Below are 14,936 nucleotides of genomic sequence, written 5' to 3'. Positions count from 1 at the left end.
AGGCTTCACTTCATTTGAAACATAAGACTTTTTGTTAGGGGGGTTATTTCTTTTTTCTTTACCACTTGATCCAGCTTCTTGTACAGTTCTCTCGTTTCTTGTCTTTTAGTGACAGGGAAGGCTGAATAACACTCCATAAAATAAGGAGAAAGTAAATACAAAGGGTAATTTGCCTCTTCGGTTACAGCCATTCGAACACAAACTAATCAGGGACAGGACATGAGACCAAGCAGTGGCATCTGATTATTCATACTGTTATACTTTTAGTGAAACCCTGGCATGATTTTGATTTGATCGACTTAGCATCCTTCCACCAGTGTTCAGGCACAGTGCAGTGGTGCTAGTTAGGGACCGTTCCCAAGAAGCAGTCCAGATGTGGTCACCCTATTTTGGGAGGTTAAAGCTTAGCTGTAAGGACCCAAGCAACAGTTGAACTCAGTATTAGGTGAGTGGACTACGGCCTTTTTTATTCACTCACATAGATGTAGTTTTGATTACTGTGATTAAAGAGAAGGGGAACAAGGCAGAAGAATCTGTAAGGTGGAAAGCACACTGTCAGCTGTAACTTTGGAGAAAAGAGTAAGGCAAATTGGAACCTATTCTTTTAACCATGCTATTCCAGTCAGTCAAGTATGCAGTGGTCCTCACAAAACAGAAGTGGTGATTCCATGGTGCAGCTAGATCCTAGCTAGTTATGGAGAGCCTTCATTATGTCTTGTTTATTTTCTATCTATACTACATGTACATAGTGTATGACTTATAGGCTTATGACATTGGCAATGTCTAGGATGGAGATCAGACTACCAGAGACCTGTCAAATGTAGGAATTGTATGAGGTGGTAACAGATCTAAAAAAGATTTTTCTTTTGCTACTGCATCTGCAAAGATATTTCCAGTGAGGTTGTTCCAACTATCTGCCCACCTTAAAAATGCACAACACCAACAATTTAGAAATTGTCAGTTCCTCCTTCTATAAGAGATTTCTTACTGCTGTTCGGATCTGCACTGGAATATCTGTCCTGATGATGAAAGCTTGTCTTTCATAAAAAGAAAACTTTTGCTGGAGAAATGCAACCATCTACATATTTACATAAATTTGTATATATTTCTAACTAAAGATATACATGACAGCTAAAATGGCAGTGACTTCGTAGTCAGTTTCACAGTGCCTACATTGACTAGAGCAGTGCAATCTCAGTGCATGACATCTCTGCTGGAACCCTTGTTCTAACTGGCTGCACTGAAATTACAAACTTCAAAGTGGATCAGTCAAACAAACCAATAACCACAGTAGCCAGTTTTCCAAGATACATGCACAAATGCATAGATAGAGAGATACTTTTGCTGCACAAAACTAAATCCTGAGTCTTACTCTGGTCTCATGGAACAGCACAGGAACTGTTTTACTGGAGTTCACTCATGAAAGGAAGGTACATGAGATCAGAGTGAATTCCTCTACTTCAGCCTTCTTTATTTTTTTCTTCAAGTGTTCATCAGGTGATTCATACCGCAATCATCCTAATGTATTGTTCTCCTCAAATACATCTTTAAGATTATTTTTAGGCTCTAAAAAATGTTGCACATTGAAGTATCTGAGCAACTCAAGAACAAATGAAATTAACCTATCCAACACGAACTTTTTCCCTCTGTCCCTTCATATATGAAGCACTATGGGACATAGTTTAGTGATGAGACTCAGCAGGTAAGGTTAATGACTGGACTTGATTATCTCGAAGGTATTTTCCAACCTATATGACTCTATGACTCTATATCTGGTGTTGTATTATGTTAATGGCTTCCAAAGTGGAACTGCATCAAATCTTAAGTGGAACTGCATCAAATAGTTTCTTAAAACTCAAATAAACTGTGTACATTATTTCCACACTGCCTACTTTCTCACTTCTGGGGATGGGGCATCCACAGCTTCTCTGAGCAACCTGTTCCAATGCCTCACCACCCTCTGAGTGAAGAATTTCTTCCTAAAATCTAACTTAAATCTCCCCTCTTTTAGTTTAAATCCATTACCCCTTGTCCTATCACTACATGCCCTTGTAAAAAGTCCCTCCTAGCTTTCTTGAAGGCCCTCTGTAAGTACTGGAAGGCTGCTGTAAGGTCTCTCCAGAGCCTTCTCTTCTTCACGCTGAACAACCCCAACTCCTTCAGCCTGTCTTTATAGGAAAGGTAATCCAGCCCTCTGACCATCTTTGTGGCTCTCCTCTGGACAACAGCTCTCTGTCCTTATTAATCCTGGTTTCCCACATTATAAAAAGGCTCAGAGAACCAACACATTGTATAGCTGCATTTCTCTAGTCCTGATTCTAGTAATGGCAATTATATAAAATGTCATCAGTATGGTATAAAGCTACACTACTGCAAAGGATGTTAAATTATACCACCATGAATGGTCACATATTAGGGATGCAAAAAAAGAATAGAACTATAGTGGGATGCACTGTATTTGGATGTGTATATTTTGTCTAACCTTGATCCTGATCAACTATACTGTAAAATCACCCATCTTTCTTAAAGCCTTTGCATTATTATATTGACAATTCTGCACAATGCAGAGTTTAGATTGCTGCTTTAATGTCTTCCTCATGTCCTGTTGTCCCAGGAAGGAATGCTAACAATATATTTCACTTACTCTCTGCTGTACTCCCATGCTGGTCTCCTAATCATTTCTTTACGTCTTTCTGCATTCCATTTTTCCTGAATAAGTCCTGAACTTCCTTTTACACTTGGAATTTTTTTACTTCCATTTCTGTGTCAGAAGTCCCTCCAGCTGTTGAATCAATACTTCTTATACTTCTCTTTAATGGTCATTTCAGTTGGAATCACTTAAACAACAAGTTTTTATGAATAGCAGCAGCAATGTCTACATTATTTTCAGACTGGAAATCTCATGTAAGAATTGTATAGGAACAGTCACATTTCATTTTCACTTGGTGATACAACTACTTCTATGTTCATTTGAGACTTAAACTGAGGATATATCTGAAATCAAAACTGAAGAACTCAAAACACTGGTCAGTTGTTGAAGGCACTCCTTCTAATCCTAACCAAATACCCCCAGCCTTAAGAAGTTCTGCACTCATGTCCCATTTAAACCTGAAAGAATTCTAGATACTGGCCATCTTCATATCTAAGTTCCCAGAGAGACCCAATCTGTCTAATGCACTTGACAGAAAAAGGCTTCCCATGAACTGTTGCTTTGACTGGATTGCTTTAAGTTATAGTTAAGGGAAAAACTGCCGGTTTCCTCCTTTATTTCCCTTCCTCAATCACCCTTTTTCTCACTGATGAAATACATTGTTTGGTAGATCACTTGCTAGAAAATTAGAAGACTGAGAGTAAAAGCTCTCCCAATTTGAATGTATTCAATATCACATCACCCAAATGCAATAAAAGGTGGACTGGATGCAAGCTTACTGAGAAGCACAAAACACAAGAGACCTATACAAGTTTCATGTTATTGGGTCATGCAAAAATATACTGTCTTCATTGTGCATAGTATACAAGGGCACTCACCTACAAGAGAAAAGTAACATTTCTGATCCCTGCCCCCAGGACTGATGTTGTAATCTAATATTAAGCAGCCAATATATAAGATGGTTAGAGTGTCCTTTGAGCACAGAAAGGAACCCAGCAAGTCCTGCTTTCCCAGAAGAATGACCCTCCTTGGTTTACCAGAGTTCTTTTTTTTTCTTTTTTTTTTTTCTTTTTTTTTTTTTTTTCCCTAGGGTGTGATAGAGTTTCAGCAAAATGCTTAAGAGCATTGCTTATCTAAAGCAGTCTCTGATCTAGTTGCTAGCCCTCTGTGTTAGAAAAGAAGGAAATGTGGTGTTGAACTCCCGTTTCAATTCTCACACTCAACTCATGTCCCTGAGTTACAGACAGTGGCAGAATTTCATTCTATTCTGAAACATGTATCTCACTCTATCAAAGGTATGGGGCTCCCAAGAAAATATTCTACTTTCTGTATACTTAAAAGTTGCCCTTCCTCACTGTATTTTCAGAGAAGAACATTCACAGACTGCTCTCATTAGGTAATAAATGATCTCTAATATAGGCATATTTTTTTATACTTGTGTACTTTTGTATACTGTACAAGTCCAGTAATATTTCTAGCATTCTGGTAATAATTACCTGTCATTCTTTATTTCCATTGTTAGTTATACAAATATATATTTTATCGGATTATTTAAAAGCAAAATTTTATTGAGCATATTGCAATAGAATAAGAAAATTTCTAACTTTCCATACGGTGCCAATCTTTAAAGTTGAATGATGCTTTAAGTATTGCAGATGATAAAAAACAGCTAAGCATTATTCTGTACAGACACCTGTCCTGTGCTTTATAAGGTGTCCAAGAAACCACTTAGCCTTGTATAAGTATCTGTATCTTGCTTATACAGAACCTCTGTAAGTTGAGGCAGTCTGTGAAACAATAGAATTGATATATAGAATACAATAGAAATCAGAAGAAAGTAGTTACATAGCACACCTTAAAAGTGTATATGACAAGCAAAGAATGTCACCACATATTCAGTCGAAAATGTAAGGAAAAGATGTGGGCCTGTGCAGCTTTGCAAACTCTCATGTATTATATGATGGGAAGTGTTCATGCCACACAGACCTTACACCTGTTACTTTCAGTAGTCCGTGTCTAAAGAGTACAAGGAAAACTAAGGCCTACTTGCTTTTTGTTTGAACGTTTGTTTGTTTTAATTGTAAATGTAGCTCTTCCTTGGAGTTTCTTTAGTGTCAAACAAGACTGTTACTCTTCCTATTAAAAGTATAGCCTGCAAAATGAAGCTTTTGGGATAACAGAACTATCAGGTGTATCAGTTCACCTAATCAACCCACATTAAGACTTGAACTGTTAATCCTGTTAACTAGCAAAACTTTCTCCTACTGAGCTACCGCAAATTTCTATTAAAACAGGAATGTTTAGTGCACAGAGCATATAATATCTGCCATAGATTCCTTAGAAATAACATGAAAGAAGTCCTTCAACTGTGGTGTTATGGATACTTGACACACTTAATGTTCTGTATGAAGCCTTTTTGTGCCAAATAATTCTGAGGATTACAATAACAACAGTGACCAAAATCAGGCTGATTCTATAACCATATCAGTGGCCTTTCTAATTACTATTTCACATCCTTTATCAAAATCCTTCAGCTAGTTTCTTTCTTAGCATTAGTCTTCTCCATCTTTTGCTAAGTGACTCGACCATCCTTGTTGTCCAGCTAGCTAATTGTAGGTCCCACAGTTTGCTCTCATAGAATATCTGTAGAATAAATTAAATCAAAGAAGGGAAAGAATCACCCATGATATAAATGGACTATGTCATGTATGGTACATGTGACAAATGAACACAACTGAATTGTCCTGAAACATGTAAAATGAGGAGGAAATGCTTCCATAATAAAAAGTATTCACAATTCATGTAATCACAGTATCACACAATGGTTAAGGTTGGAAGGGACCTCTGGAGGTCATCTGGTCCAAGTCCCCTGCTCAAGCAGGGATACCCAGAGCAACCATGTGCAGGCAGCTTTTGAAGATCTCCAAGAAGTGAGACTCCACAACCTCTCTGGGCAACCTGTTCCAGTCCCTCATCACCTGCACAGTAAAGTGCTTCCTCATGGGTTTCTTGATGTTTAAATGCAATTACATATATATGTTCATTATACATCAATGCTTTTGTTTCTAAGATTTTTTTATGTTGTTGTTTATATTTTTCAGTTTGACAAAATTTCTGTGACATGAGGTATTTGCCAGGACTGCAAATTTTAGTCATGAAAATAGATATGGATGAGAAGAAATTATCAATCTGGTCTGGAATTTTATTTCATTTTATTATATCCTTGAGGAAATGTTACAGTGAAAAATTAACACCTGCAGCAACCAAATAAGGTTCTCTGCTTTTCAGGGAGAAAAGTTGTCATTTGTGTTCACTATTTTAGGAAAAAAACACTGTAAGACCAGTGGTAATAGTGAATGAATATGATGATCAAAATTTGTCTTTAGACCTGCACTCTAAACAAAACAGTTAAAATGGGAACCTGAAACACTGACAAAACAAAGTTTATTGTTTAAGACAGTGTCAAGAAGGATTCATACAGAGCCTGTAGACTCTGTCTAAGTTGTACTACAGTCTGGACAATGCTATCTGTGAAGTAGCACCATAAAAGGCAAAGGATTTCGAAGAGAACATGAAGAATTATTTTTTGCACAACCCATGAATATGTTTCCCTAAGTGCCATATTCCAGATGTGAGACTTTCTATAGCAACATCCAGTCATTATGTTTGCAAATATGGATGCAGAGAGCTGATATATAACTGAGTTCACTATTGGCTCTTTAAAGCACTAAACAGCAAAAGCAACTAGCTTCTTGGCACAGCTGTGCCAAAATTAGAAGATCATTGGGAATGAACTGTTTACAGAGTCTGAGTGAGAATAGGAATACAGTTCTAAGGCTTCAGCACTTTTGCTCTGAATTTCTTCAATCTATCTTATTTCAGAAAGAATTAATTTTACTATGTCATTTGCCAGACAACAAATGAAAGAGGGGAAGTCAAGGATCCACTCTGCATTTATTTGCAGACAGAAGGATGCAACAGAAATACAGAAAAGGCAACTTCTGTGCAGCATCTTCTTGACGACTGAAATGTGCGAGAATCCTAAGCAGTACTGCTGAGATATATAGTTGCTTTCCACATCTACTTCTCTGGCAAGACCAGGTAAAGGTTTAGCTACAATAAGCCCTGAAACAATTTAATATTACAATAGGTCCAACATATTATGTTCAGCTAACAAGGAAGGAAAGAGCTTGTGAATTAAAAACGCAAGCAAGCAACCCCATGCATAAGTGAAATAGATTCAGAATGAAGTAACATTAAAATCAGATGTAGTGCTGAATGTGTTGTGTGGTCAAAGCCGTTAGTTCAAACTCTGAACTCCTTAAGTATCCCAACGTCCTCTACAGAATTTCTGCTTCCATCAGCAGAAGTTGTGTACGGCATAGATCTGTACCAAAGGTAAATGATTAATGATTTCTTTACATTGCATAAAGCTATAATTGAATTTATTTTTTTTTAAGAAGATCAGATAGTTCACATATCATTTAAAGCCTATTATTTGTAGGAAAGGAGCTAAATATTCAAACCCCTATATCAAAAGGAAACAGTCCTAACTTTCAACATAGAAGTGGACTACTAACAGCTTAAAGCTATGTATAAGTGTCTAGACACAGCCTGAAAAATTCTGATCTTCAGAATTAAACATTTATACAGAAAGATGTCTTTATAAATAGTTCTTGAAGGGAAGGAAAAGTTATGTACAACATACAACACCACCACATACAAATGCAACTCCTGATGTAAATGAGCTCAGCTTCAAGCCTTATCTCACTTCAAAGAATTAAAAGTGATATTTAAATAAAGCCCTAACCAATCATATTGTTTAGGAGTGGCACACAGTAAACACCTTGAGAACAGAGCAATAAGCAAAAATTTACTATGCTAGCAAAGCAGCCATGTTCATGCAATCCACCAACCAACAACTGCAAGCATAAGAGAACTAAAATAAACAGATCTGAACCAATTCCACAAGAACTGGAGGTACCTACTTTTCCATTCTGAACAACCTGTTCCAAATCTTTTAATTATATTTCCAATGAAAATTTTCAGAGAAAACATTTAGTCTGAATGTCTCCACATGAAATAATATAAATAGCTAAATATCAAAACAACTTGCAATCTATGTTTGTATCTTCAATGCAGAAAGAAGATGTCAACAAAAATCGTCTTATGCAGTGGCTCGACCCAACCACTTCCAGGCTTGTGTAGTTTGTAACTAGATCAGGAAGGCAACTTTATCTTGGTATCTAGAGGAAACCTTCATGATGGTTAGGATAAATTCCTTCCAGATGTAACTATTTATTTATTTATTTTCTGTTATTCATACTGTTATTTGTGAGATACCCTAAGCACAGGGTAGTTTCTTTTATAAAGGAGTTGAAATGATACAGCAATAAAGTCTAGTAGCAGAGGGTTAAGATCTGCTTCCCTTTTTGAGGTCGTCAGGTATTTATTAAATTTTCCTGGGATGTGGAAAATGCAATTCTTTCCACGTACCTTGTTCTAAGTAGTGAAATGATACTTTCTGGCCTCTTCGCTTAAAGCTACGATTTTCCTCTATTAGGTGTTTTGCCTATGAGGTACATGTAAGTCCAGCTCTCTGCTCTGTTTATTACTGAACACTCACTGTGTTCACCAATAGTGAACCACTTTCCTGCTAATAGTTTAAATAAATGGTTAGTGGTCAGTGGGCTGGACAGACCCATAATACAGATCTGTCATCTTTATTTTATCAAATGTTGAGTGTCTTCAGTTGCAAGGACAGCTGGAAAGCTGTGTACTAACACGATTTCCTCAGCACGTGATTGGTGTTTGTGTCTCCTCTTTCTTGAAGGGACAAAAATAAGTGCTGCAGAAGCATGATGAAGGCACCAGGAAGACAGAGGAGGGCATGGTAATCATGTTGACAGGTAGACTTCAAATTATGAGTGCCTGTGTGCCTGTGCCTAGTTTATGGTAGTGGAGGAAAAACAAAAAACAAAAAACAAACCCACCAAAATAAACAACAACAACAATCAAGCCCCAAACCAACCAACCAACCTAAAACATTTTACCAGATTATTAAAAATAATTCTGCAATTTAAAGAAATGTGAAAACTGGTACACCATCTCTCTCTACTTTCATGTATTAGTCTTCATTAAAAAAAAAAAAAAAAAAAAAAAAAAAAAAAAAACTGTATTTACACTGCTATTTCTGTTTTACAGCTATTTGCACAGCATGTTTCACCTGATAAATTAGGTGCAGTACCACATATTAGTATATTGCATATGCCAGCTATCTTGAGTTTGTTAGAAAATGTAAGGGAGTTTCTAAAAGATATATACATCCTAAAACTTCACCTTCTGATAAACTGCATTCATTTATGTAGTATTGTTTGTGAAATGGATTTGATTGATGTATCGAGTTTCTTTAGACCTCGAATAAGCCTGACTCCTCCTGCCCCTGGTGGATTATGAAATACCTGAAGTACAAGCCATCTTGAATGTCTTCATGTGATATAGGCTAAATGGTGCCTTGGAACATCTGTTCCTGGAGCTCCTCCAGCGGAGATTTCTTTCTATAACAGAAAAGCTTTGTGAAACAGTCTTTGGGACCCAACTACCTGAATTGAGCTCAGGAGAAAGCACTTCAGTTTGCCTTGCAAATCACATGTGCCCTTCTCAATATAAAGATTTTCAGCAGTCACCATCATAGAGAAGGGGCACTCCAAAAGCAGCCTTTTCTCCTACTCTTTCATTTTTACTTCCCATTTATGTTATAATTTACAGGTTTGGCTATCTTAACAAAGGTCATCTGTCTGCCTTTTTTTTTTTCTCTTAAATTTAAGAGGTTGGAAATATTCATCTTTCCTGTTGAGGTAGAGCTGAACATAAGGGCTTCTCAATAAATAATTGACAGATAGATGATAGATACCCGTTCTTAAAGACATTCGGTACATTTAATGGAAACTGAAAGAGGATATGTTTGGCCACTGCTAGGGAATTAAAAGCATTAATTTTAATTCAATGGATTATATAGAGAAATATGAGCACAGAATTTGGGACTCAGATCTAAAAGAGGGATTTTGTTTTGTTTTGTTTTTTAATTGGTATTTTGAGATTTGTAAGAGTGTTGCTTTAGGATACTTCCTTATTTCCCAAGTCCTTTAGTTTATCAATGACAAGGCTAGAAAGATGTGATTTTCAAAAAGGATGAGATGTTTTCAGTGAATGCCCAAGGTTTTCAGTAAGAATTATATACCTGTATTACCTACAGTCCTCTAAGAATCCCATCCAAAATTCACTTTCTTTTTAAAAAAAATATGAGCAGTGAGATGACAGTGTGGTTACTGGAGTTTCACAAGATTAATCCTTTTCTAACAGAAAACTGAGTTTGGTCTCAGAAACAGCAAAGTACCTTGCTTTTATTTTTTTCCCCTTAATTACTGGGTCTGTAGTCCTACACTTGTTGATGGAATTCTTCTATCACTACTACTTATGATGTTAACTGCATTGCCCACATAGTACATTTGCTTATGGTTGCAATCTACAGCACAAGTGACAGAAACTTTGATTAGAGCTGTGCAGGCATTCTAGTGTCCATTGTTCAATTCTACATTTTGTTTCTAGGAAAAGGAACAGTAAGATACTTCCTGCTAAGATGCCTTAGAAGCTGGATGGTGGTTTACTACAATATCTAAATTGTAGTGAGCAGTGAGTGATTCAGACTACTAAATTCAGAGCTGACAGACCTAATTTTCCCATACAGTCAACAGATAAAGGCAAGTGCCATATTCAGTCCATGTATTTTTAGAACTCCTAACTTTGCACTTCATTTCCCTGGAAAATCAACGGTCCAAATTCTACCAGTGTTACTAATGTTATGAGCAGAAGAAAGTGAAACATAAGGATCCCTATCAAAATCAATAAGAAATAAACTATCTAAACAAATCTGTTTTATTAATTAGCTTCTAGACCTCACCAAGAACAAACTCTGTTATTAATCTCCCCACTCTCTGGCAGAGCCGTAAGAAACTCCATATTACCTTCCTCATTAATTGACGCTAACTCTATCTTGTAAATCAACTGTGCTCTAACTGGGTTTGTCCACATAGCGATTACTATGTTGATTCTCAGAAGGTCTTATAATACTTTTCTTATAAAATTCTATTATCACTTTTCACATTTTATGAGCCTTTTTTCCTAATGACTAATATTTGACATAGAATATATACACATAGGTATCAATGAACATGTGTATTAATTCCAGAATAACATGGGATCCTAAGAAAAACTTAACCTGTGTGAGTTTTAATTCCAAGTAATATGCAAAGCAGCTAATACAGGCACCTCTGTGATATTCTTGCAGTTCTTAACCACAGCCTACTATTTATGGAAGGAAAGCAGTCAAAAAGCAATGTCAGCCTCTTTAGGTTGATTAGAATGGCTAACTGCACGTGTAACTGTATTGGAACAAGTAAGCCACTGTGTTTCATAATGATAGTAGAAGTAAGCTGAGTATCAGGCCTGATGGCTTGCCAGTAGTAATTTACTTGAGCTCTTGAGTTTTGCTTACTTTTTTCCTTATATTTTTGATAGTGTAGATTCAAAATTTTTCATGTTAACTGAAAACACAGCAGCAGTTGCACCATGAACTAAGCATTGAAAAGTTCAGTCACCATTATATCTTAAAGAAACTGCTAGACTTCCTCCATTTGCCCATCAGAATAGCAGTAGCAATTGCACGTCAGATTGATCTAACACAGCTTCTCTTTCAGATTCTGAAATAAGCAAAGTTCCCTGCAAAAGGAAATGACTTCCTTGTTGCATCAAACTTATGTAACTTTTGAAATTGGCCATGTATGTTCTACCAATTTTGTTGACAAATTTAAGCAATTGAGGATATGCTATAGATTCAGATACCTGAGAAAATGCTTATAGCCACCCAGCTAGCCACCATCTTGCCCGAATGGAAAGAATACTTCCAAAGTATTCCTATAAGATTTAAGATCTGACCTTACAGAATGCTGAAACAAAAGTCATACAACTTTCATACCTGGTTCCTAAGAGGAATCCAACTGAGGAGTGCTGAAAGCTTTTCTTATATTTTTATTGGTTAGAAAGGTGAATCTACCCAACCAAAAACGTGTTCCCTGGAAATGGGAACAAAATACTTTTTAGATAGCTCATTAATTTTTGCATGATTCTTCAATTTCACCCCAGTGCATTATGATGTCTGTCATCAGCATAAGGACTCTTGAGTAAATGGACACTGATTATATATTTTGAAAATACTGGTTATATAGAGTCCAATATCCCCAAGAAAAGAGAAAGCTTCATAGGTTAATTACATTGCTATTACATCAATTCAGTTACTACCAGTGACCTGTATGTATAAAGGGCACTTTTGCCAAGGTATCGTAACCAATATATATCACTTTTAGAAGGACTTTATCTATTTAAACCTCTCTCTCTGTATTTTCAATAGAATCAACTAAAGTACACAGCATCCAAGTCTCAAAGAACCAAAGTATATCATAACGCTTCATTCTGAACAGTTTCTTGGTGGAGGGTGGGTCTGGGAAGTTTGGGGCAAAATTTTCAAAGGGGAGAGGCCTGTTTTTGCTCAAAAAAATATCTGAAAACTTGTGCCAGCATTTATGTGGGCAATCATTGACATTGTATAAGCAGATCCAGCAAATACACTTGCAAATGATCAGTACAGGCACCCAGCTGTAGCTGATGCTTTGCTTGTACCTTTGTGAATATTCTTCTGGTAACTGCATGCATTAATCCACTATTAGGATTACATTTTATGGAAGCATTTTTTTGCACAAATACACCTCCACCCTCCTTGTTTGAAATGTGAGTGCTGGTGTATCAACAACTATTTGGAAGACAGACTTATTAAAATAAATGTTAAGAGAACACAGTGGGGTATATTTTCAGTGTGGAGCAGAGAGATTTAACTGCATGACTTCCATTAGCTTTAATGAGAACTGCACAGCTAAATCCTCACACACCACACTAGAAGATTAACCCAGAAAACACATAGTGTTTACTTTTTACTAATACTCTGATTATTACCACGTTCTTCCTCCTCCTCTTCTTCTTCCTCCTCCTCTTCTTCCTCCTCCTCTTCATCCTCCACATCTTCACCTTCCTCTTCATCCTCCTCTTCTTCCTCTTCAATCTCCTCTTCTTCTTCTCGATCTATCTCCTCGTCTTCCTCCTCCTCATCACCTTGCTCCTCATTGTCATCAGAATATTCCTCCTCTTCTTCATCTTCTTCCTCCTCCTCCTCTTCCTTTTCATCCATCTCCTCTGTTCCATCAGTTTCATAGCACTCGTCTACTGAGGAGTTGTCTGCTTTAACCACAAAGGGTTTTCTTTTGGGAGCTGGTTCTTGTGGTTGCTTATCTTGCGTTTTTCGTTTTTTTTGCCAAAGGACAGCCATAAACACTGTGAAAAATAAAAGATGCAAATTATTACACTATCCTAAAAATTTCTGTAGGATAACTCACATCATTTAGCCATTTATTCTAATTTCTACAACATGATTAGTTCCTGTTCTCAAAATGCATGTTTTCAAACCAAAACATTGCTTAGGCAATAACGACCAGGGTGGAAGATATTTACAAAACCTGTGAACTTGCAAATAATTATTATTTGCCTGAAACAGTATTGATACAAATGTGTGTTTTTCTTTCTTTTTCTTTTCTGTGTTCTGCGTGTTAGATTTTTTTTTTTTCTAGGGCAGATTAATGTAGTTAAAAAAAAAGCAAAAAACAAACAAAAAAAATGGCACTACCTGTTAGCTATCAATACAACAATCAGGAAGAAAGCAATGCTTCATAATTTTCTAATATTTAGAAATGTTTTGATCATTTACAACAAATACACGTTTGAGTGGTATTTAAATAATGAAAATACAAATGCATTTTTAACATTTTTGTTCGTTGTTATTATTACAAATGATGAACTGCTCTTAAATTCTCCACTGTTCATCTTCATTATACGTTACAAGGCTGAATAAATGGGAATGAAAGCTCCCCAACGCAACCAGAACTAACAGTTTAATGGACAATGTTGGAAGTGTTGTCACACCGAAAAAATGAAACAATAAATAAAATCCTTTTTCAGTCACGGAAGTAAATTTTTTTTCAAAGCTGAGTACATCTTCTCTTCAATCATTTAAACACATTTTAACATAAGCAGCATTTCAGAGTTTTGCTCTTCTAGAGGAGTAGCTACCTTTTCTTAAAGATGTATGATCTGTGTTTGTTGAATGTAGTCACCCCTTGTTGTAACCACTATCACTTTTTTTTGTTTAAAGAACTTTCTCTTTTGCCTTCTTTGTTAAGTGCTACTCAAATCACATTGCTTTTTAAAATTTTTCTTCAGATGAACTATTTTTGTGACATTCCAAATGTTTTTTTTCTAGCTTTTTATGCATATCTACTTATATCTTCCTTTTTACATTATATTTTCATAACCTTTATCGTGATTACAAAACACTGAGGATCTTTATCATTTTCTTCTACTCTACTAATGCTTCATTTTCTATTAACAGATCACTGAAAAATAGGGCTTGTCACAGCATTTAGTACTACAGATGTGCTCTTTGTGGTGTCTGCATTTTGGTCTGATTTAATCACATCCTGGCAGCTATACATTCCAATTACTTAAACTGCTATTTAGGTAACAAGCAGCCCATTTTATCTAAGTGCCTAACTTAACCATGTGAATTTTAATGCCCTTGTTCACAGTAGGGCTGGCTCACTCTGCCTGGCACACACATATCTAAGGATCAGGTACAGGCACAAAAGTTGGTATTCATAATGGAAAACCTGTTTGGGGAGGCCTTCTTTGGGTAACACAGGCACCTCTCTCTCTTGTAAGGCCTATAGCTGTCTTTAAAGTCTAATCCAGCATGCCTAAATTAGACAACAACCTCCCTCTGTTAACACTGTCAGAAAATACTGAGTGACATTTAGGTATCTCCATCTAGACAGATCCCAGTTATCCTCATTTTGGTTTTGGGTATGTGGATTGGATTTACATGGGTATGTGGGGCGGCCTCTGTGAGGAGAGGCCTGGAAACAGCTGGTTCCAGCCGGCTCCAACAGCCCCAGTGTAGGGCACAGCTGGGCTTAGTTTCCTGTGGGAAACATATTTAAGAAAGAGTAAAAAACGCTATGCATCAATAAGAGAGAAATGAGGAAAACAAGAGAGAAACAACTCTACAGCCAGCGAGGTCAGTGCAGAGGGAGGGGAAGGAGGTGCTTCAGGCAATAGAGGCAATATT

At 36.6% G+C, this 14,936-nt stretch overlaps 1 protein-coding gene across 1 annotated transcript in view; it reads right to left on the bottom strand.

Moving 5' to 3' along the window:
• Positions 1-14,936, bottom strand: part of MYT1L (myelin transcription factor 1 like) — a 319,918-nt gene that overhangs the window by 90,253 nt on the left and 214,729 nt on the right. The window contains 2 exon segments of the mRNA XM_040552858.1: positions 12,719-13,067; positions 13,069-13,090. Coding sequence (XP_040408792.1) covers positions 12,719-13,067; positions 13,069-13,090 — 371 coding nt within the window.

The sequence above is a fragment of the Cygnus olor genome, chromosome 3 (genome assembly GCF_009769625.2).
Source record: "Cygnus olor isolate bCygOlo1 chromosome 3, bCygOlo1.pri.v2, whole genome shotgun sequence".
In the NCBI taxonomy this organism is placed as follows: Eukaryota; Metazoa; Chordata; class Aves; order Anseriformes; family Anatidae; genus Cygnus; species Cygnus olor.
The sequence above is the reverse complement of the archived record's forward strand: the minus strand, read 5'-3'. Positions and strand labels throughout refer to the sequence as shown.